Source organism: Tachyglossus aculeatus, chromosome 21 (genome assembly GCF_015852505.1).
Source record: "Tachyglossus aculeatus isolate mTacAcu1 chromosome 21, mTacAcu1.pri, whole genome shotgun sequence".
NCBI lineage: Eukaryota > Metazoa > Chordata > Mammalia > Monotremata > Tachyglossidae > Tachyglossus > Tachyglossus aculeatus.
Genome location: NC_052086.1, coordinates 25,273,212 through 25,297,604, shown reverse-complemented (window position 1 = coordinate 25,297,604; position 24,393 = coordinate 25,273,212). Strand labels below are relative to the sequence as shown.

The 24,393-nt window shown below is 50.4% G+C and overlaps 1 protein-coding gene across 1 annotated transcript in view; it reads left to right on the top strand.

The window, feature by feature from the left end:
• Window positions 1-355: 355 nt before the first annotated feature.
• Window positions 356-24,393, top strand: part of ABCB9 (ATP binding cassette subfamily B member 9) — a 45,275-nt gene continuing 21,237 nt past the window's right edge. Inside the window, exons 1-4 of the mRNA XM_038763859.1 lie at window positions 356-424; window positions 16,873-17,598; window positions 18,755-18,869; window positions 19,805-19,935. Of these exons, the coding sequence (XP_038619787.1) occupies window positions 16,977-17,598; window positions 18,755-18,869; window positions 19,805-19,935 (868 nt within the window). The 5' untranslated portion in view covers window positions 356-424; window positions 16,873-16,976. The remainder of the gene's footprint in view (window positions 425-16,872; window positions 17,599-18,754; window positions 18,870-19,804; window positions 19,936-24,393) is intronic.

Here is a 24,393-nt window from a genome sequence, read left to right as displayed (position 1 = left end):
TGAATGAGCAGGCTTGGGGGCGTGGCTAGAGGAGCAAGCAGTGTCAGGGGGCGCGGCTAAAGGGGTGCGCGCGCGCAGAGGGGCGTGGCCAGGAAGGACGGGCAGCGGCGTGGGCGTGGCTCAAGGGGAGCGCGCGCGGCGGGGGCGTGGCTCTAACGAGCAGGCCGGGGAGGGGCGTGGCTCAAGGGGCGCGCGCCGAGGGGGCGTGTCCATCGGGGGGCGTGGCCTCGCGCCGGCCGGCGGCTCCCGGGCCTCGCCTACGGCCTCGACCTTGGGCGGGCGGGTGAGTGCGCGTGCGCGCGGCTGGGCGCAGCGTGTCGCAGAGGAGGGGAGCGGTGGGGCGGGGGGGGGGGGCCGCCGCCACGAGGTGTCCAATGAGCCGCGCCGACCCGGGCATCCCGGCCCACCTGGAGCCAGGTAGCAGGTAAGGCCGGACGGGGGGGGGGCATCATTCATTCATTCATTCATTCATCCAGTCGTATTTATTTCCCCCTTATTTCCCCCTTATCGTATTTTCCCCTTCTAGACTGAGCCCACTGTTGGGTAGGAGCTGTCAATCAATCAATCAATCATATTGATTGATTGAGCGCTTACTGTGTGCAGAGCACCGGACTAAGCGCTTGGGAAGTCCAAGCGCTTCTCTGTGTGTCGCCAACTTGTCCTCCCCAAGCGCTTAGTGCAGTGCTCTGCACACAGTAAGCGCTCAATAAATGCAATTGAATGATTGAATGAATTTATTGAGCGCTTACTGTGTGCTGGGCACTGTACTGAGCGCTTGGGAAGGACAAGTCGGCAACATGTAGAGACGGTCCCCACCCAACAGCGGGCTCGCAGCCTAGAAGGGGGAAGACGGACAACAAAGCATAGTAAGAAAATAAAATAAATAGAATAGATATGTACAAGTAAAATAAATAAAATTAATAGAATAAATTTGTACCAATAAAATAGAGTAATGAATACGTACAAACATATATACAGGTGCTGTGCTGTGAGCCCGCTGTTGGGTAGGGACCGTCTCTATGTGTTGCCAACTTGGACTTCCCAAGCGCTTAGTACAGTGCCCTGAACACAGTAAACGCTCAATGAATACGATTGAATGAATGAATGTGGGGAGGGGAAGGAGGTAAGGTAGGGGGAGAGGAAGGAGGGGGCTCAGGCTGGGAAGGCCTGCTGGAGGAGGTAAGCTCTTAGAACAGTGCTTTGCACATAGTAAGCGCTTAATAAATGCTATTATTATAATTATTGTTGTTATTATCCGCGGCGGGGGGCTGGCACCGCTCCCCCGGGGCTGCAGCAGGAGCGGGAGCCGGCCAGGCTGTAGCCACCAACCCTGGGCAGGTGCCAGCCTGCGCCCTGTCTCCTCCCCTGCTGCCCTCCGTGCATTCATTCAGCCGTATTTATTGAGCTCCCACTGCGTGCACAACACCGGACTAAGCGCCTGGAAAGTACAATTCGGCAGGGCAAGGGGAGGCCGGGCGAAGCTCCTTGGCCCCGACTCCCCCAGCCCTTAAATGGCAAGGGCTTCGAGCTAGAAAGGGGCAGGGGGGGCTACTTAGCACTCAGAGGATGCCATTTCCTGATGATGATGATGATGATGATGGTATTTGTTAAGCGCTTACCATGTGCCAAGCACTGTTCGGCTTCGAACTAGAAAGGGGCAGGGGGGCCTACTTAGCACTCAGAGGATGCCATTTCCTGATGATGATGATGGTATTTATTAAGCGCTTACTATGTGCCAAGCACTGTTCGGCTTCGGGCTAGAAAGGGGCAGGGGGGCTACTTAGCACTCAGAGGATGCCATTTCCTGATGATGATGATGATGATGGTATTTATTAAGCGCTTACTATGTGCCAAGCACTGTTCGGCTTCGAGCTAGAAAGGGGCGGGGGGGCTACTTAGCACTCAAAGGATGCCATTTACTGATAATGATGATGATGGTATTTATTAAGTGCTTACTATGTGCCAAGCACTGTTCGGCTTCGAGCTGGAAAGGGGCAGGGGGGGCTACTTAGCACTCAGAGGATGCCATTTCCTGATGATGATGATGATGGTATTTAATCAATCGTATTTATTGAGTGCTTACTGTGTGCAGAGCACTGTACTAAGCGCTTACTATGTGACAAGCACTGTTCGGCTTCGAGCTAGAAAGGGGCAGCGGGGGCTACTTAGCACTCAGAGGATGCCATTTCCTGATGATGAGGATGATGGTATTTATTAAGCGCTTACTATGTGCCAAGCACTGTTCGGCTTCGAGCTAGAAAGGGGCAGGGGGGGCTACTTAGCGCTCAGAGGATGCCATCTCCTGATGATGATGATGATGGTATTAAGCGCTTACTATGTGCCAAGCACTGTTCGGCTTCGAGCTAGAAAGGGGCGGGGGGGGCTACTTAGCACTCAGAGAATGCCTCCTGATGATGATGATGATGGTATTTATTAAGCGCTTACTATGTGCCAAGCACTGTTCGACTTCGAGCTAAAAAGGGGCAGGGGGGGCTACTTAGCACTCAAAGGATGCCACTTCGTGATGATGATGGTATTTATTAAGCGCTTACTATGTGCCAAGCACTGTTTGGCTTCGAGCTAGAAAGGGGCTGGGAGGGCTACTTAGCACTCAGAGGATGCCATTTCCTGATAATGATGATGATGGTATTTATTAAGTGCTTACTATGTGCCAAGCACTGTTCGGCTTCGAACTGGAAAGGGGCGGGGGGGCTACTTAGCACTCAGAGGATGCCATTTCCTGATGGTGATGATGATGATGGTATTTATTAAGCACTTACCATGTGCCAAGCACTGTTCGGCTTCGAGCTAGAAAAGGGCAGGGGGGGCTACTTAGCATTCAGAGGATGCCATTTCCTGATGATGATGATGATGATGATGGTATTTATTAAGCGCTTACTGTGTGCCAAGCACTGTTCGGCTTCGAGCTAGAAAGAGGCGGGGGGGGGGGGGGGCTACCTAGCACTCAAAGGATGCCACTTCCTGATGATGATGGTATTTATTAAGCGCTTACTATGTGCCAAGCACTGTTTGGCTTCGAGCTAGAAAGGGTCAGGGGGGGCTACTTAGCACTCAGAGGATGCCATTTCCTGATGATGATGATGGTATTTATTAAGCGCTTACTATGTGCCAAGCACTGTTCGGCTTCGAGCTAGAAAGGGGCAGGGGGGGCTACTTAGCACTCAAAGGATGCCATTGCCTGGTGATGATGATGATGGTATTAAGCGGTTACTATGTGCCAAGCACTGTAAGGCTTTGAGCTAGAAAGGGGCAGGGGGGGCTACTTAGCACTCAAAGGATACCATTTCCTGATGATGATGATGATATTTATTAAGCGCTTACTATGTGTCAAGCCCTGTTCAGCTTCGAGCTAGAAAGGGGCAGGGGGGGCTACTTAGCACTCAGAGGATGCCATTTGCTGATGATGATGATGGTATTTATTAAGCGCTTACTATGTGCCAAGCAATGTTCGGCTTTGAGCTAGAAAGGGGCAGGGGGGCTACTTAGCACTCAAAGGATGCCATTTCCTGATGATGATGGTATTTATTAAGCGCTTACTATGTGCCAAGCACTGTTCGGCTTCGAACTAGAAAGGGGCAGGGGGAGCTACCTAGCACTCAAAGGATGCCATTTCCTGATGATGATGGTATTTATTAAGCGCTTACTATTTGCCAAGCACTGTTTCCCCTGCCCATTCCACAGGCCAGAAGAACACAGTGTGCCAACTGGATAATAATAATAATAATAATAATAATGATGGCATTTATTAAGCACTTACTATGTGCCAAGCACTGTTCCCCTGCCCATTCCACAGGCCAGAAGAACACAGTGTGCCAACTGGATAATAATAATAATAATAGTGATGGCATTTATTAAGCGCTTACTATGTGCCAAGCACTGTTCCCTTGCCCATTCCACAGGCCGGAAGAACACAGTGTGCCAACTGGATAATAATAATTATGGCATTTATTAAGCGCTTACTATGTGCCATGCACTGTTCTACGCTTACTATGTGCCAAGCACTGTTCTAAGCACTGGAGAAGATACAAGGTGATCAGGTTGTCCCGCAGGGGGGCTTGCAGTCTTAATCCCCATTTTACAGATGAGGTACCAGGCACAGAGAAGTCAAGCGACTTGCCCAAGGTCACACAGCTGACAATTGGAGGAGCTGGGATTTGAACCCATGACCTCTGACTCCTAAGCCCAGGCTCTTTGAACTGAGCCACGTTACTACGCACCAAGCACTGTTCCCCTGCCCGTTCCATGGGCCAGAAGAGCACAGTGTGCCAACTGGACGTCCAAGCGCCCTTGCCCGCCGTCCCCTAGGAGGATTCAGCCAGACTGTGAGCCCGTTGTTGGGTAGGGACCGTCTCTATCTGTTGCCGATTTGTACTTCCCAAGCGCTTAGTATAGTGCTCTGCACACAGTAAGGGCTCAATAAATACGATTGATTGAATGAATGAATGGATGAATAGGAGGTCCAAACCAGGCCTCCAAGAGGGGCCTCTAGACAGAGGTCCACGGGGGGTGAGGGTGGGGAGCCGAGTGGGGAGTCTACTTCAGTCCCCCTCAACCTCCCTGTGGTTCTGTTTCCTTTTTGGCCCACGTGTTGCTAGACCAGCTCATCCCCAGGCAGTGCAGGTGTCGTCCTGGGGTTCCCCCTCGTCCCCCTCTCCATCCCCCCCATCTTACCTCCTTCCCTTCCCCACAGCACCTGTATATCCGTATATATGTTTGTACATATTTATTACTCTATTATTTTACTTGTACATATCTATTCTATTGATTTTATTTTGTTAATATGTTTGGTTTTGTTCTCCGTCTCCCCCTTTTAGACTGTGAGCCCACTGTTGGGTAGGGACCGTCTCTGTGTGTTGCCAACTCGTACTTCCCAAGCGCTTAGTACAGTGCTCTGCACACAGTACGCGCTCAATAAATACGATTGATGATGATGATGAACACCCAGAAAGAACTGAGCCAAGCCTGGGCTAAAGGAAACCTACAGCCTTTCTAATGTCCTGGCTGAGGCTTTGCCAGGGGGAGGATTCAATTTGTGACCCCCCACCCCAGGCTGGAAATATTTCTTAGGTTCCTCGGTTTATGCTCCCTAATCCCTCTGAGATCCGCCTGCCTGCCTGCAGGGAGAAGAGAAAGGGGAGGGGATAAGCTGGCTCTCTGCAGCATCCTTTGCAGGTCTAGGAGGGCTGAGCAGGCGGATTAATGTTGCATTTTTTTAACCCATGACTCCACAGTTCCCAGTGAGGAAGCAGATCTACACCTGTAGACGTACCTGGAGGGTAGAGGGCAAAGGAGGCCATATCTCTCCCAGTTCTGTTGGCTAGGAGTCCTTTAAGGCTCTTGCTGGGGTGATCTTGACTAAATCTGATACCTGTACGACCTAACCACCCAACCACACCTCCCCTGAGCCCCCATACTACTAATGGGGGAAAAAAAAAGTCTTCTCCCTTTTGGACTAGGAAGATATTCTGATCATTTGCCCAGAGGGAGAAGCCGAGTGGCCTAATGGATAGAGCATGGGAGTCAGGAAGCCCTGGGTTCTAATCCTGGCTTTGCCACTGGTCTGCTGTGTGACCTTGGAGAAGTCACTTGACTTCTCCGGGCCTCGGTTACCTCGTCTGTGAAATGGGGATTAAGATTGTTTGCCCCATGTGGGGCAGGGACTGTGAATAGCTTGCACGGACCCCAGAGTTTATATCAGAACTTAACAAATACCGTAAAAAAGGGGAGAAAAGGAACAAACCATATGCAGAGGGCATTGGCTCCCCTGCCATTCTGGCCAAGTTATCCAGGGTCACCTAGAGATGATGTCTGCTGATGAGGGCCCCGAGCTCTCCCTTCTGTTGGTCGAGGTGTAAGGGAGATTCGGAACTGATACTAGTTGGCTCTGGGCCCCCTGATAACATTACATTAGGAGGCCAGCCTGCTGCCTCTCTGTCCCATGAAAGGGCGAGCAGAACACTTCCTTAGGGCCCACCTCACTCAATATAACATATTCCCCTCGGTCGGCCTTTGGCCACCAGTGCCGGTTGGGCCAAGATGGACACTTCCAACAAAAAGGAGATCAAGAGCAGGGACTCCAGATCTGTTGGAACATCAATCTCTCCATTTCCCTGCCTCCAGGAAAGGCCGCATTAAAAATCTGACTTTGGTAGTTTGCGGAACCACCTGCCTGGAAATGTCACCTCTTAAGGTCTCTTCTGGCTTTAGATTTCTATGTTGTGCTCTGAGAGAAACCATGCATTCATTCATTCAATCATATTTATTGAGCACTTACTGTGTGCAGGGCACTGTACTTGGGAAGTACAAGTCGGCAACATCCGGAGACGGTCCCTACCCAACAACGGGCTCACAGTCTAGAAGGGGGAGACAGACGACAAAACAAAACATGTAGACAGGTGTCAAAACCGTCAGAACAAATAGAATTAAAGCTACATGCACATCATTAGCAAAATAAATAGAATAGTAAATATGTACAAGAAAAATAAATAGAGTAATAGAGCTGTACAAACATATATACAGGTGCTGTGGGGAGGGGAAGGAGGTAGGGCGGGGGGGATGGGGAGGAGGAGAGGGAAAAGGGGGCTCAGTCTGGGAAGGCCTCTTGGAGGAGGTGAGCTCTCAGTAGGGCTTTGAAGGGAGGAAGAGAGCTAGCTTGGCGGATGTGTGGAGGGAGGGCATTCCGGGCCAGGGGAAGGACGTGGGCCAGGGGTCGACAGCGGGACAGGCGAGAACAAGGTACAGTGAGGAGGTTAGCAGCAGAGGGGCGGAGGGTGCGGGCTGGGCTGGAGAAGGAGAGAAGGGAGGTGAGGTAGGAGGGGGCGAGGGGATGGACAGCCTGGAAACCAAGAGTGAGGAGTTTTTGCTTAATGCATAGGTTGACAGGCAGCCACGGGAGATTTTTGAGGAGGGGAGTAACATTCCCAGAGCGTTTCTGCACAAAGATGATCTGGGTGGCGGCGTGAAGTATAGATTGAAATGGGGACAGACAGGAGGATGGGAGATCAGAGAGGAGGCTGATGCAATAATCCAGTCGGAATAGGATGAGAGATTGAACCAGCAAGGTAGCGGTGTGGTTGGAGAGGAAAGGGTGGATCTTGGTGATGTTGTGGAGGTGAGACCGGCAGGTTTTGGTGACAGATTGGATGTGTGGGGTGAATGAGAGAGCGGAGTCGAGGATGACCCCAAGGTTGCGGGCTTGTGAGACGGGAAGGACGGTAGTGCCGTCTACAGTGACGGGAAAGTCAGGGAGAGGGCAGGGTTTGGGAGGGAAGATAAGGAGCTCAGTCTTGGACATGTTGAGTTGTAGGTGGCGGGCAGACATCCAGATGGAGATGTCCTGAAGGCAGGAGGAGACGCGAGCCTGGAGGGAGGGGGAGAGAGCAGGGGCAGAGATGTAGATTTGGGTGTCAAATCTTGCCCACAGATTGCAGCTCCCCTGCTTTGTGGTGGAGGGAGGAAATTGGCTGTGGCTACGCTTTTTTCACCCTAAATTGGAAGACTCCCCCCGCAACTAAGTTGGGGAGGGTTGGGAAGGGGCAAGATGGAACTTCCCTGACCGTAATTCTGACTTGTCCCCCTGCTGCTGTTTCTTCCAGAAAACTCAACCTACATTTGGTGTTATCTCTGCTGGCCTTATCACAGCTCTAGGATGTGGGCTCCTAGGGTGGGTATCCAGTGAATAGGTGGAGAAAACGGAGGCTCTTGAAGGGCAGGGACTTAATCTAAGCCAAAGTGAGAGGAGGGAGAAGAGCCAAGTAAGGTGGGGTGGTCGTGTGAGGCCAAATAAGGGTTTCTGTGCCAGGTCTCCCTGAAGAAGGAACCCCACAGCACTTATATACATATCTGCAATTCATTTATTTATTCATATTAATGTCTGTCTCCCCCTCTACACTGTAAGCTAGTTGTGGGCAGGGACTGTGTCAGTTTAATGTTATATTGTACTCTCTCAAGTGCTTAGTACAGTGCCTTGCACACGGTAAGTGCTCAATAAATACGATTGAATGAACGACTGAATGGGGGTGAAGATGGGTTGTCATTAATCAAGCTTTCCCTATAAGAAGAGCCTGGAACAGGGATTAGGAGGAAGGGACGCTTGGAGACTTTTGGGGCCCCAGCCTTTCAGGACTCTTGGATCTCTCCTAGTGTTTTTCTGAGGTAAATTGACCCTATTTCTGCCTTTCCCTTGCCCCTTGAGGAAGAGGGTGTGTGAACTGTGTATGGATGACAAAGTAGAGCTGGTTCAGTCCTGCTGCTGCTTGGGAGTGGATTAATATACCTGACTCCAAAATCCCTCCCTTTTTAAATCCCTTTTAAAAGTGGATTAATATACCTGACTCCAAGATCCCTCCCTTTTTAAAAAAGAAAATGGTATTTATCAGGCATTTACTTTGTGCCAGGCACTATACTAAGCGTTGGGGTAGATACAAGCTAATCAGGTTAGACACAGCCCATGTTCCACATGGGGCTCACAGTCTTAATTCCCATTTTACAAATGAGTAACTGAGGCATAGAGAAATGAAATGAGTTGCCCAAGGTCACACAACAGACAAGTGGCAGATCCCAGGTCCTCTGAGTCCTAGGTCCATACTTTTTCCCCAAGGCCACGCTGCTTCTCCCTGAGAAGACTGATAATAATAATAATAATAATACTTATGGTATTTGTTAAGCTCTTACTATGTGCCGAGCACTGGGGGTAGATACAAGGTAATCTAGTTGTCCCACGTGGGGCCTACAGTCTTAATCCCCGTTTTACAGATAAAGCAACTGATGCACAGAGAAGTGGACTGGCTTGCCCAAGGTCACACAGCAGACAAGTGGTGGAGGCAGGATTAGAACCCTCAACCTCTGACTCCCAAGCTTCTTTCCACTAGACCACGCTGTTTCTCGACTACTCTAGTCTGTAAGCTCCCTTTAGGCAGGGATCGTATGTTCTCACCGTATCATATTGTAATAATAATAATGTTGGTATTTGTTAAGCGCTTACTATGTGCAAAGCACTGTTCTAAGCGCTGGGGTAGATACAAGGTAATCGGGTTGTCCCACATGGGGCTCGTAGTCTTCATCCCCATTTTCCAGATGAGGGAACTGAGGCCCAGAGAAGTGAAGTGACTTGCCCAAAGTCACCCAGCTGACAAGTGGCGGAGCTGGGATTTGAACCCGCAACCTCTGACACCAAAGCCCGGGCTCTTTCCACTGAGCCACGCTGCTTCTCAGCAGACTCTCCCATGCGCTTAGTACAGTGGTCTGCATACCGTAGGCCCTCCACAAATGCCGTGGATTAATCCTTTGATTAAGAATAGCAAGGAAGCAGGGGATGAGCGCTTAGTACAGTGCTCTGCACACAGTAAGGGCTCAATAAGTACGATTGAATGAATGTGAATGGAGGAGGGTAAACTTTGTGCCTCATGCTGCTTTAGGGATCGGCAGAGCCCTATTTGGACGTAGGTGATGTTTTCCATTTCTCCTTCTGCCCTAATCTCTGGACTAGGAGAGATGCTGAGCGCCTGAAGTTTCTCGCTCTGATGAGTGCCATCCTTTGGTCCAGGTGTTGGCATTCTTACCCAAGGTGTCTGTGATGGCTGAATATTTCAAACTAATGAATCGTTTGTCGGAAGAACACTTGGGGTATTTTCTTTGGTGTGCATACGTGGTGGGAGGAAATCACTGGCGCTCTAGGGATTCTGTTTGCTAGTCCAAGATCCTTTTTCCTTTTAAAATACCAACTTTGGCTAATAATTTTAACTCCCCGAGTTGCCTGTTCCCCTCTTTTCCTTCCAATCCCTGCTCCTGCTCCAGAGTCCTTTGAAGCGTGTTTCTTCTGGATCAGTAAACTGGCTGACATTTCGTTAGGTTTAGAGAGTGCAGCCGGAACGATGGTGGCGGAAAATTCTTTCGGTTCTCTTTTGATGTTTTGAAACTCGATCTCTCAGCCGTATTCCGGCTTGGAGGATTCAGGATAGAGGATGGAGTAGGCTGGGTAACGGGAGAAATGAACTTGGGAGCAGGCCCAGTAGGGCTGAGAATTTGAGATGGGGAGCAATGGAGAGAAAGCTCACTCACCGGCACTTAGGAGCCGAGGCCGGTGAGTACTCGGGTATCTGTGCCCTCTCCGTGCTCTCCCTGTACCCTCCCCCTCACCTTTCAGGTGGGTTCCCAGGAAATCCCCTCTCTGGAGCCCAAGTGGGATCTTTTTGCCAGCCCCGGTCCCCTTTCTGGGACAGAGCCTCAACTGGAGAGAACCAGGAATTTTCTTTCTTTTCTTCTTCAAGATACAGCAGAGCCCAGCGTGGGTGGGATTGGGAACAGAGCAGGTGGGTGTCTCTCAAATCTAGGTTTCCCGGCACTCACCCGCTCGCTGTGGATTCTGCATTGCAGCAGCTCTTTCTGGCTGAGGATGGGAGGCTCCCAGCCTGTGGTTGCCGCTTCCCCTGGGCCAGAGGAGGAGGGGCAAGTTCTTCACCAGCCTATCATCATCATCAATCGTATTTATTGAGCGCTTACTGTGTGCAGAGCACTGTACTAAGCGCTTGGGAAGTACAAATTGGCAGCCTATGATTACCTCCGCCTTTCATCCCACCTTTCCCTGACCTGGGACCCAGCTGCAGCCTGGCTCCAGCCGAGACCATGAGGCAGAGCTGCTGACTCAGATAGCTCCTAAGACACCTGGCAGCTTCCCTTTGGCTGCTTTTCTAAAAGTCTGCTCTGTGGGGAGGGAGGGGAAAAAAGGGAAGGGCCATTGGCATTTTGGATAGGGATGCAGGGGATCCAAATCACCCCCTTCCCTCTTCTCCTTCCCCAAATCCCTGAACGGTCTTCAGGTCTCCCTAGAGGCCCTTGCAGACACCATTCATTCATTCATTCAGTCAGTCATATTTATTCAGCGCTTACTGTGTGCAAAGCACTCTACTAAACGCTTGGGAGAGTACAATACAACAAACAGACACACTCCCTGCCCACACCAAAGAAATGCCTGTCATCATGTGACTCCGGATACGCCAGGTAACGTGATGACGTCACGTGAACTATTTTGTAGAAGGAAGCCGATTTCACGTGACACTAGAACTTTTTCTCCTGGTGGGGACCCCTGGCCCCTCTCATTTGGTCCAGAGTGGTTGCATTTTCTAGGCCGCGTAAACTCTGTGGCGATGACCCCGCTGTGCAACTCGGTGGCAGGGGCCGTGGCCGAGGGAGGCTGGGCACTGAACACGTTTTAAGAGGGCCGAAAAGCATCCAGTACTGGGCAGAGGAAAGACCAGCTTAGAACAGGACAGTTTATTGTAAAGCAGGTGGCTCCCCACTCCCCGTACCCTCCGACCCCTCCCCATTTGCTTCAGAGCCATTGAAACTCAGAGGCAGGAACTGAAGCAGAGGAAGGTTTAAAAACACTGGACATAAAGACATCCTGTGCCATACCTGGACAGGGAAGAGGTCGATTAAAACCTGGATTTTCTGATCCCAAAGCAGACGATTGGTCATTGTACCTGTCGGGCTTTGCGTGGGTGCTCTCTTCTGGGAGGAGATGTACTCCCTGCTCACTTTGAGACCGTTGGGAAGGTCAAAGCTGGGACTGTTGCCACGGTTGGGCTCTGAGCTAGAGCCTGAAACTCTGCCCCTCTAACCACCATACTCTACTGTCTTTATCCTTCAAGCACTTAGTAAGGGGCCTTGCACACGGTAAGCATTCAATTAATATGATTAAATGAATCCTTGTCCTTGGCTCTTACGCTTTTGCAGATTCATCTTTCCCTAGAGGTCTGTCACCAGCTCCTCCTTGGCCTTTATTCTAAATAATGATAATAATAATGATGGTACTTGTTAAGCACTTACTGTGTGCCAAACGCTGTTCTAAGTGCTGAGGTAGACACAGGTTAATCAGATTGGACACAGTCCCTGTCCCACATTGGGCTCACACTATTATTCCGTTTTACAGATGAGGTAACTGAGGCACAGAGAAGTTCATCCATTCATTCAATCATATTTATTGAGCGCTAACTGTGTGCAGAGCACTGTACTAAGCACTTGGGAAGTACAAGTACAAATGCCATCATTATTATTATTATTATTATTATTACAAGTCGACAACATATAGAGACGGTCCCTACCCAACAACGGGCTCACAGTCTAAAAACAAAACATGTAGACAGGTGTCAGAGTCATCAAAACAAATAGAATTAAAGCTATATGCACATCACTAACAAAATAAATAGAATAGTAAATATGTACAAGTAAAATAAATGGAGTAATAAATCTGTACAAATATGTATACAAGTGCTGTGGGGAGGGGAAGGAGGTAGGGTGGGGGGGATGGGGAGGAGGAGAGGAAAAAGGGCTCAGTCTGGGAAGGCCTCTTGGAGGAGGTGAGCTCTCGGTAGGGCTTTGAAGGGAGGAAGAGAGCTAGCTTGGCGGATGTGTGGAGGGAGGGCATTCCAGGGCAGGGGAAGGACGAGGGCCGGGGGTCGACGGTGGGCGGGCGAGAATGAGGTAGAGTGAGGAGGTTAGCGGCAGAGGAGCGGAGGGTGCGGGCTGGGCTGGAGAAGGAGAGAAGGGAGGTGAGGTAGGAGGGGGCGAGGGGATGGATGGACAGCCTTGAAGCCGAGAGTGAGGAGTTTTTGCTTGCTGTGTAGGTTGACAGGCAGCCACGGGAGATTTTTGAGGACGGGAGTAACATGCCCAGAGCGTTTCTGCATAAAGATAATCCGGGCAGCAGTGTGAACTATAGACTGAAGTGGGGCTTTAAAGACAGGAGCATGGGAGATCAGAGAGGAGGTTGATGCAGTAATCCGGTCGGGATAGGATGAGAGATTGAACCAGCAAGGTAGTGGTTTGGATGGAGAGGAAAGGACGGATCTTGGCGATGTTGCAGAGGGGAGACCGGCAGGTTTTGGTGACGGATTAGAAGTGAGGGGTGAACGAGAGAGCGGAGTCGTGGATGACACCAAGTTTGCGGGCTTGTGAGACAGGAAGGATGGTAGTGCCGTCTACATTGACGGGAAAGTCAGGGAGAGGGCAGGGTTTGGGAGGGAAGATAAGGAGTTCAGTCTTGGACATATTGAGTTTTAGATGGCGGGCAGACATCCAGATGGAGATGTCCCAAAGGCAGGAGGAGACACGAGCCTGGAGGGAGGGAGAGAGAGCAGGGGCAGAGATGTAGATTTGAGTGTCATCAGCGTAGAGATGATAGTTGAAGCTGTGGGAGTGAATGAGTTCACCAAGGGAGCGAGTGTAGATAGAGAACAGAAGGGGACCAAGAACTGACCCTTGAGGAACCCCTACAGTAAAGGGGATGGGAGGGGGAGGAGGAGCCCACGAAGGAGACGTCATCCGGCCCATGTCATCCCCCGGGCCTGGAATGCCCTCCCTCTGCCCATCCGCCAAGCTAACTCTCTTCCTCCCTTCAAGGCCCTACTGAGAGCTCACCTCCTCCAGGAGGCCTTCCCAGACTGAGCCCCTTCCTTCCTCTCCCCCTCGTACCCCTCTCCATCCCCTCCATCTTACCTCCTTCCCTTCCCCACAGCACCTGTATATACGTATATATGTTTGTACATATTTATTACTCTATTTATTTTACTTGTACATATCTAGTCTATTTATTTTATTTTGTTAGTATGTTTGGTTTTGTTCTCTGTCTCCCCCTTTTAGACTGTGAGCCCACTGTTGGGTAGGGACTGTCTCTATATGTTGCCAATTTGTACTTCCCAAGCGCTTAGTACAGTGCTCTGCATATAGTAAGCACTCAATAAATACGATTGATGATGAGGAGGAGGAGGAGACTGAGAATGAACGGCTGGAGAGATAAGAGGAGAACCAGGAGAGGATGGAGTCTGTGAAGCCAAGGTTGGATACCATGTTGAGGAGAACGGGGTGGTCCGCAGTGTCGAAGGCAGCTGAGAGGTCGAGGAGGATTAGGATAGAGTAGGAGCCATTGGATTTGGCAAGCAGGAGGTCATTGGTGACCTTTGAGAGGGCAGTTTCGGTGGAGTGCAGGGGACAGAAGCGAGATTGGAAGGGGTCAAGGAGAGAGTTGGAGTTGAGGAATTCGAGGCAGCGGGTGTAAACCACTCGTTCTAGGAGTTTGAAAAGGAATGGTAGGAGGGAGATAGGGTGATAACTAGAAGGTGAGGTGAGGTCAAGAGAGGGGTTTTTTTGAATGGGGGAGACGTAGGCATGTTTGAAGGCAGAGGGGAAGGAACCAGTGGAGAGTGAGCGGTTGAAGATGGAAGTTAAGGAGGGGAGGAGGGGAGGGGCGAGAGACTTCATAAGGTAAGACGGAATGGGGTCTGAAGCACAGGTGGATGGAGTAGCACTTGAGAGGAAGGAGGAGATCTCATCTGAAGATACTGCTGGGAAGGATAGGAGAGTAGTGGAGAGGGTTGAGAGCAGGGGCATCGGAAAAGGGGGAGGAATGACTCTGGGGAGCTCAGACCTGATGGAGTTAATTTTACTAATGACGTAGGAGGCCAGATCGTTGGGGGTGAGGGGTGGAGGATGGGGAGGAACAGGAGGTCTGAGAAGGGAGTTAAATGTAAGTTAAGTTAAGAAGTTAAGTGACTTGCCCAAGGCACAAAGCAGACATGTGGCAGAGTTGGGATTACAACCCAGGTCCTTCTGATGCCCAGGCTCTATCCAGTAAACTGTGCTGCTTCAGAGAAGCAGCGTGGCTCAGTGGAAAGAGTACGGGCTTTGGAGTCAGTGGTCATGGGTTCAAATCCCGGCTCTGCCAACTGGCAGCTGTGTGACTTTGGGCAAGTCACCTCACTTCTCTGGGCCTCAGTTACCTCATCTGTCAAATGGGGATTGACTGTGAGCCCCCCGTGAGACAACCTGATCACCTTGTATCCCCCCAGTGCTTAGAATAGTGCTTTGCATATAGTAAGCGCTTAAGAAATGCCATTATTATTATTATTATTATTTGGAGTCAGAGGTCATGGGTTCAAATCCCGGCTCCGCCAGTTGTCAGCTGTGTGACTTTGGGCAAGTCACTTCACTTCTCTGTGCCTCAGTTCCCTCATCTGTAAAATGGGGATTAAAACTGTGAGCCCCCAGTGGGACAACCTGATCACCTTGTAACCTCCCCAGCGATTAGAAGAGTGCTTTGTGCATAGCAAGCGCTTAATAAATACCATTATTATTATTATTATTATTAAATCCCTTTGGGGGCCAGAAGCCAGCTCTATTTCTCACCCATGTATTTTTTTTCCCTAGTGCTTAGTACTGTGTTTTGTACTCGGAAAACACTTAATAAATACTATTACTACTAGTCCTGGTCACATAGCCCATCAAAAAGCACTCAATACATATAATTGATTAGTTTCTGTAACCCTACTGCTGGGTTTCTGTTGTGTTTTGTAAAATAGCATCTGTCAAGTGCTTACTATGTGCCAAGCACCGGGAGAGATACAAGGTGATCAGATTGGACAGTGTCTGCCTCACAGGGGGCTCAGTCTGAGGGGAAGGGAGAACACGTTTTATCCCAGAACAGATGAGGAAACGGAGGACCAGAGAAGTTAAGTGACTTTCTCAAGGTCACACAGGAGGCAGGTGATGGAGCCCGGGCTAGAACCCAGGTCTCCTGACTCCCAGTTCTGTGCCCTTTCCACTCAAACACCTTATTGAATACCCTGGGGAATTTTCTGGGGGAAGAAGAGAATTATTTTTGTAATTAGGGAGCTGAATTGAAGAAAGCAAAGTCTCATCAGGGAACAATTCATTACAGCCCCTTTTGCTTCTCTTCATTTCACAGGAAGTTACACCTAACCCTGGCAGGCACATTCTCCTCCTCATTTCACGGGTCCTCGGCTCTAGAGCTAGAAAGTACCCCTCCTACACCTGGCCTTTCCCACTGAAGAGAGTCTGGGGAACCAAATTTAAAGCTAGATGGGGATGAACCACAACTCAATTCTGCGTTCACCGTGATCCCTGGCTCTGGCCTAGCCTGGGAGTTCACACAACTGGCATCCCTAGCCCATCGGGGCCTTGGCCCTGGCTTCGTTCTCAGAGTTTCCCACTCCTGGGCCCTTCTTAGGAGTCTATAGGGCAGTGCTTCCTGTTTCGGGATGTGAGACGGCCACAGAGTACTTAGCAAATTTCAAAAGTGGAAAAACCTGAGATGAAGGTTCTAATCCCGGCTCCGCCACTGAGCAGCTGTGTGACTTTGGGCAAGTCACTTGACTTCTCTGTGCCTGTTACCTCATCTGTAAAATGGGGGTTAAGACTGTGAGCCCCACGTGGGACAACCTGATGACTTTGTATCCTCCCCAGCGCTTAGAACAGTGCTGGGCACATAGTAAGCGCTTAACAAATGCCATCATTATTTATTAGAAGGGAAGTCCGGTGCCCTAAGGTTCACTATTGCTAGCTGGGCCCCCTTGACTGGTACAGGACAGGCTGCCCGATTCCATATGTGTTGGCTTTATGAGTGTTACTATGGAAACCAATGGTGGGGGGAGGTGGATGGGTTCCATGAAATGAGACAGGAGAGTTTTTTACTTTGAGTAGTGAGTATGCTTAGCCCAAAGTGGGGAGACAGATGAGGAGTCTCCTCCACTTCTCCGGCAGGTTAAGTGAGAGAGGAGGCTGGTCACTGTCCCAGTATCGTGGCAACGGGAGCATTCCACGGCTAGGGAGGCCTCTGGGAAACTAGCAGGAGACCCTTGCCTGGTTACCTCCCATCCTATCCTGGTGAGTCCAGAGAAAATGAGACTGCTTAGGCCCAAAACTATGGGGGGCTAGGGGTAGAAATTCCGGGGAGACATTTAGCTCAACGGGAAATGATACGCAGGCCCTGCCTCCCCTCCATCTCATAGCCTCCTCTGGTAACCCCCGGCCCCTCTCCTTGGATTCCGGCCCTTTCAGGAACAACCAGGATGTTGGAACTGTCGGCTGTGAACTAGTGGTCTCGCTCTGCCTTCCCCCTAACCCCTGGGCCGCCGCCGCCACCACCCCCTGCTCCGGACAGAATGAGGGCCTGGAAGGCCGTGGCCGTGACCGGGGCCTTCATGAGCCTGGACGTGAGCGTCACCACCCTGCTGTATGCCTTCAGCCACCGGGACCGGGGGGTCCTGCAGGACCTGAGGGACTTCAACGTCTTCAACTCGGTTTTGGACTTATGGGCTGCCTGTCTCTACCGGAGCTGCCTCCTGATGGGGGCCACCATCGGGGTGGCCAGGAACAGTGCCTTCGGGCCCCGTCGCCTGAAGGCTTCGTGGACCTTCATCACCCTGGTGTGCCTGTTTGTGGGCATCTACGCCATGGTGAAGCTCCTTCTCTTCTCTGAAGTGCGCAAGCCCATCCAGGACCCCTGGTTCTGGGGTCTCTTCGTGTGGACCTACGCCTCCCTCGGGGCCACCTTCCTCCTGTGGTGGCTACTGTCCACGGTGCAGCCGGCCCGGGAGGCCTTAGAGCCGGGGGCGGCGGCGGCGGCAGGAGGGCAGGGACCCTGCGGGACCCACTTCCCCGCCGAGGGGCGGGAGAAGCCGGAGGAGGCCTCGGGCGCCACGCTCCAGAAGCTGCTGTCCTACACCAAGCCCGACGCGGCCTTCCTGGTGGTGGCCGCTTTCTTCCTCGTGGTCGCCGCGCTTGGTGAGAGGGACGGGGTGGGATGTGGGGCGGGATGGGGTGCTGGGTGAACCCCCACCTGTAGCTGGGAGGAGTTGGGGGGAGTCCTCTACTGGGGCTCTGTTTGGGTTAGGATTTGGGGGCCCGGGGGGTAGCAGGATGGTAGATCCTACTTGGGCTTGGGAAAGGTGCCCCAAACCCAGATACTACCCTAACTCCCTCTCAGCACTGGGGACCCCTTGCTGGCGAGGCAGAACCCCTGCGTAGACGACCGAGCGACAACACTGCGCATCCAAGGAAGTCCGTGGTCCCCAGCTGGGACTACGTACTGCAGCAGCACTGGGGCGACCTGCCCCCTGGCCCCCTCCCCATCTGGCAGTCAGGTTGAGCCCAGTCAGGAAAAACATGTCAGGCTGTAAGCAGGTGCCCCGCTCCCTGACCCAGGTGGGGCAGGGCTCTAGGATTTCCAACAAAAATCTCCCAGGCCCGCCTTTTCCTATGGTCCTCCTGTGCCATCTTCCCACTCCTGCCGCTTCTGATTCCCAGCCAGAATGGTGATATCCATCTTGGGCTGGAGGAGGAGGTGGAGGAGAAGACCGTGAGGGTTAACGGATGCTTGAGAAGCAGCATGGCCTGGTAGAAAGAGCACTGTCCAGGGAGTCAGAGGATCTGGGTTTTAATCCTGGCTCCGCCATTGACTTGCTGCATGAACTTGTGCAAATTACTTTTGTTCAGTTCCCTCATCTGCAAAGTGGGGATTCAATACCTAGTCTCCCTCCTACTTAGATTGTGAACCCCATGTGGGACCTGATAATCTTATTTTTACCCCAGCGCGTAGTACAGTCCTTGACACAAAGTAAGTGCTTAACAAATACCACAATTATTGTTGTCCCTTGTCAGATACTCTGAAACCTCTCCATTCTGGAACAGCTACTTCCTATGCTTCCCTTGATCCTTATTCATCCGATCCTGCCCTCTGTCCCTTTCACATTTGGTTTACCAAATCTTCAGACACAGTATACTTTCCCCGCAGCATCTAGCTCCTGCCACCCCCTTAGCAAGGTCCACCCTGGATGTGACCAGGGCTGTGCCCACTCCATCCATCAATAGAATATACTGAGTGCTTACTGTACTAAGCACTTGGGTGAGAGTCACCAGTCCCTGTTCACTGTCCTGGCAGGAGAGACATTCCTCCCGTACTACACTGGCCGGGCTATCGACGGGATCGTCATCCAGCAGAGCATGGACCAGTTCTCCACGGCGGTGATCATCATGTGCCTCCTCGCCGTCGGCAGGTAGTTGGTGGGTTCTCTTTTCCCCTGGCCTCCTGGGAAAGGTTCCTGGTTGCATTTTCAGGGTAGCACCCCTTAAAATGATCCAGCAGGAAATGACACGCTAAAGCGCCAGGGGCCCTCTGGGACCGTTTGACTGTTCTGTAAATCGGTTGTCAAAGAAATCCAGTTTAGCCTTGGCTTTTTAGGCACGAGTGGGGGCTGACCTGTGAATGATTTCCATTTGGGTGGGAGGAGGCGCGACTTCCTACTGGCTCCCATTTTGTTTTGCTGATGGTTAGGGACCTCCCAAGGAGGGCACTTTTTCTCTAATTCCTTCCCCTGTTGGTTTTATTGAGACCACGGCTCTGTGGGGTGTGTCCAGGCCAGGTGTTCTCTGTGGCTTCGAGTAAGCCTCGCTCTCCGAGTTCTCAGATTCTTTGGTTCTAAGTCAGGGCCAGGCCTAGACAGGACTGTATTCTTGAGTCCCCCCTCCGGGATATTTAGCTGCCCCATCCCCACTGTTTATTCTCCTGAGCTTGGTACTCTGCCCCCTCCCTCACGGACAGATCTGTTTTCAAATGCTTTCAGTGAAGTGACGGCCAGTTCAAATTGATCCCGACACACATTTAGTAAACCTCCAGCCAGGAGGTTAACAGCTTCTCTGCCCCTTCCACCTTCACATTCAGCTAGATTTATCCTAGGGTGAAGCCACACTAGCTTCCCGATTTGTTCCATTTTCAACCCTGTTTCAGCAACCTTTCTTCCCCGGCCTGAAAAGCGGACAGGCCGTTTAGGGTCCTGTTCGCAATTAGAGCTTGGGCCCCAGCCCTCGGTCTGGAGGTCTGGGAATACGCCGGGGTCTGAGTCGGATCCTCAGCGCCCTTCCCCTGCGTGCGGGTGTGATGAAGCACTGGCTTGATTGGATATTTCCTATAACGTCTCTTATCTGCAATTAGCTCATTTGCCGCAGGTATTCGGGGTGGCATTTTTACCCTCGTATTTGCCAGACTGAACATCCGACTTCGCAACTGCCTCTTCAAATCGCTGGTCTCTCAGGAAACAAGCTTCTTTGACGAGAATCTTACAGGTTGGTCTCCCCAAGGCCTTTGGTTCCCTTTGAGTCATCCGGCTAGTCTCTAGAGAGAAGCTACTGGGATCCATGGTATTTTCATTCCAAACACCTAAACGTCAGGCAGCCTTGCAGATGCATTCCTGGAGCCAGCATTAATTATAAGCAGGCCAGAAAATGGTTTTCTTGACACGGGAGGGGAGCCATTTTTCAGCAACAAAAAGCCAAGTTCATGGGCAGGTGAATTTGAGGTCTTGTGTCAAATGGTTTTGCAAGATGTGAAATACTTTAATAGTCTGTGCTGTTTCTTGCGCATCATATGACAAAGCCACCTCTATAGCTCTGAGTGGGTCTTCGCTTTATGCGGGCCTCTCTGTGCAAATTGTACTGTTCTTATGGACTCGCTGAAATCATGGCAGTTTTTCTCATCCCCATTTTCCACACTGAAAACAGGAGAATGGCAATCAATCAATCAGTCGTATTTATTGAGCGCTTACTATGTGCAGAGCACTGTACTAAGCGCTTGGGAAGTACAAATTGGCAACATATAGAGACAGTCCCTACCCAACAGTGGGCTCACAGTCTAAAAGGGGGAGACAGAGAACAAAACCAAACATACTAACAAAATAAAATAAATAGGATAGATACGTACAAGTAAAATAAATAAATAAATAAATAAATAAATAGAGTAATAAATATGTACAAACATATATACATATATACAGGTGCTGTGGGGAAGGGAAGGAGGTAAGATGGGGGGGATGGAGAGGGGGACGAGGGGGAGAGGAAGGAAGGGGCTCAGTGAGGGAAGGCCTCCTGGAGGAGGTGAGCTCTCAGCAGGGCCTTGAAGGGAGGAAGAGAGCTACCTTGGCAGATAGGTTCTCAGATGGGAAAACCCAATTTTTCCAATCCAAACATCTAAGTGTGGCCTTTGTTGTAGCAATGCATAAGTGAATAAATATGGTACACTCCTTGGGAGAGCCCTATCAGCCATGCCTCCTCTCTGTCCCCTACAGCCATCTCCACCTCCTCTGAAGGCCAGTCCTAGGGCTGAGAGCATTTATTCTTCTGGGGGTCAATCAATCTATCAATTAGTGCTATTTTTTGAGCGCTTACTGTGTGCAGTATATTCACCTGTATATATGTATATATGTTTGTACATATTTATTATTCTATCTATTTATTTATTTTACTTGTACATATCTATTCTATTTATTTTATTTTGTTAGTATGTTTGGTTTTGTTCTCTGTCTCCCCCTTTTAGACTGTGAGCCCACTATTGGGTAGGGACTGTCTCTATATGTTGCCAACTTGTACTTCCCAAGCACTTAGTACAGTGCTCTGCACACAGTAAGCGCTCAATAAATACTATTAATGATGATGATGATGATGCAGAGCACTCTCTGTCACTTGTCTGCCATGAGACTTTGGGTAAGTCGCTTCTTCTCTGTGCCTCAGTTACCTCATCTGTAAAATGAGGATTGAGACTGTGAGCCCCATGTGGGACAGGGACTGTGTCCAACTCAATTTGTTTGTATCCAACCCAGCGCTTAGTACAGTGCCTGGCCTATAGTAAACACTTAACAAATACCACCACTATTATTATTATTATTATTACAAAGAACTTGGGATAGTATAGGACAACATAGTTGGATGACACATTCCCTGCCCATGATGAGCTTCACTCACTCCTCAGCAGCTCTCCCCACCCATGTCCTCCTTCCCTCCCCTTCCCCCTGACACTAGAGCTGGAAGTTGATATGTGTCTGTTCAGTGGGATGATAATAATAATAATAATGATGGCATTTATTAAGCGCTTACTACATGCAAAGCACTGTTCTAAGCTCTGGGGAGGTTACAAGGTGATCAGGTTGTCCCACGAGGGGCTCACAGTCTTAATCCCCATTTTACAGATGAGGGTACTGAGGCCCAGAGAAGTTAAGTGACTTGCCCAAAGTCACACAGCTGACCATTGGAGGAGCCGGGATTTGAACCCACGACCTCTGACTCCAAAGCCCGGGCTCTTTTCCACCACTGAGCCACACTTGGATTAAACTTCCACCTCATTGCTCCAAGAGATTTCTTCGGTTGGCAGCCCACGTGGGGCCCTCGCTGGAAAAATTCACAAGGGAGTCAGTCTCCCTTTTCTGGTACCTGGCTTCCCCAGGACCCCCCTCCCTTGGTTCATTCATTCAGTTGTATGTATTAAGCGCTTACTGGGTGCAGAGCACTGTACTAAGCACTTGGGAAAGTACAACACAACAATAAACAGGGACAATCCCTACCCACAGCGAGCTCACAGTCTAGAGGGAGGAAGGCAATCATCAATGCAAATAAAGAAAATTACAGATTCATTCATTCATTCGATCGTATTTATTGAGCGCTTACTGTGTGCAGAGCACTGTACAGATCCATACATAGGTACTGTGGAGCTGGGGGGTGGTGGGGAAGAGCAAAGGGAGCAAGTTAGGGCAACAGAAGGGAGTGGAAGATGAGGAAAAGTGGAGCTTAGTCTGGGAAATTCCTCTTGGAGGAGATGTGCCTTCAATAAGGCTTTGAAGGGAGGGAAATCAATCAATCGTATTTATTGAGCGCTTACTGTGTGCAGAGCACTGTACTAAGCGCTTGGGAAGTACAAGCTGGCAACATGTAGAGGCAGTCCCTACCCAACAGTGGGCTCACAGTCTAAAAGAGTAATTGTCCCCCCAGGAATGCCCTCCCTCTGCCCATCCGCCAAGCTAGCTCTCTTCCTCCCTTCAAGGCCCTGCTGAGAGCTCACTCCTCCAGGAGGCCTTCCCAGACTGAGCCCCTTCCTTCCTCTCCCCCTCGTCCCCCTCTCCATCCCCCCCAATCTTACCTCCTTCCCTTCCCCACAGCACCTGTATATATGTTTGTACATATTTATTACTCTATTTATTTATTTTACTAGTACATATCTATTCTATTTATTTTATTTTGTTAGTATGTTTGTTTTTTTTTCTCTGTCTCCCCCTTTTAGACTGTGAGCCCAATGTTGGGTAGGGACTGTCTCTATATGTTGCCAATTTGTACTTCCCAAGCGCTTAGTACAGTGCTCTGCACATAGTAAGTGCTCAATAAATATGATTGATTGATTGATTGATTTGAGGAGGGAGGGCATTCCAGGCCAGAGGCAAGACGCAGGCCAGGGGTCGGCGACGAGACAGGCGAGGTCGAGGCACAGTGAGAAGGTTAGCAGTAGTAATAATAATAATGGTGGTATTTGTTAAGCACTTACTATGTGCCAAGCATTGTTCTAAGCTCTGGGAGGGGAATACAAGGTGATCAGGTTGCTTCACGTGGGGCTCACGGTCTTTATCCCCATTTTACAGATGAGGGAACTGAGGCTCAGAGAACTTAAGTGGCTTGCCCAAGGTCACACAGCAGTCAGGTGGCAGAGTCGGAATTAGAACCCAGGTCCTCTGCCCGTGCTCTTTCCACTAAATCATGCTTGATCCGGGCAGTGGAGTGAAGTATGGACTGGACCCTGCCCCCCCGTTAGGTCCTGCTCAGATTCGATCTCCAATTCCATTCAGTCGTTTGTACTGAGCTCTTACTGAGTGCAAAGCGCTGTACTAAGCGTTTGGGAGAGTACAGGATAACAATAAACAGACACATCCAGTCACAGCACCAAGCTTCCTGGGGGGCTGCCCCGCTTCCTGGCTAGAAGGAGAGCCCCCTTAATCCGGGGCTCCCACCGCTGGTGTCAGAGCCCTGGGACTTCCTCGGAGTTCACGTGGCTTAGTGGAAAGAGCCTGGGCTTGGGGGTCAGAAATTGTAGCTTCTAATCCCGGTGTGACTTTGGGCAAGTCACTTAATTTCTCTGGGCCTCAGTCACCTTGTCTGTAAAATGGGGATTAAGACTGTGAGCCCCACATGGGGCAACCTGATTACTTTGTATCTACCCCAGTGCTTAGAACATCATCATCAATCGTATTTATTGAGCGCTTACTATGTGCAGAGCACTGTACTAAGCGCTTGGGATGTACAAATTGGCAACATCTAGAGACAGTCCCTACCCAACAGTGGGCTCACAGTCTAAAAGGGGGAGACAGAGAACAAAACCAAACATACTAACAAAATAAAATAAATAGAATAGATAGGTACAAATAAAATAAAACAGAATAAAATAGAACAGTGCTTATTATTCTCCGTTGCCACAGGGGTCCCTCGCTTGAGAATTTCTCCCCATTAGGAAGTCATGGGTTCCAATCCCGGCTCCACCACTTGTCAGCTGTGTGACTTTGGGCAAGTCACTTCACTTCTCTGGGCCTCAGTCACCTCATCTGTAAAATGGGGATTCATTCATTCATTCATTCATTCATATTTATTGAGCGCTTACTATGTGCAAAGCACTGTTCTAAGCGCTGGGGGGGGATACAAGGGGATCAGGTTGTCCCACGTGGGGCTCACAGTCTTCATCCCGATTTTCCAGATGAGGTAACTGAGGCCCAGAGA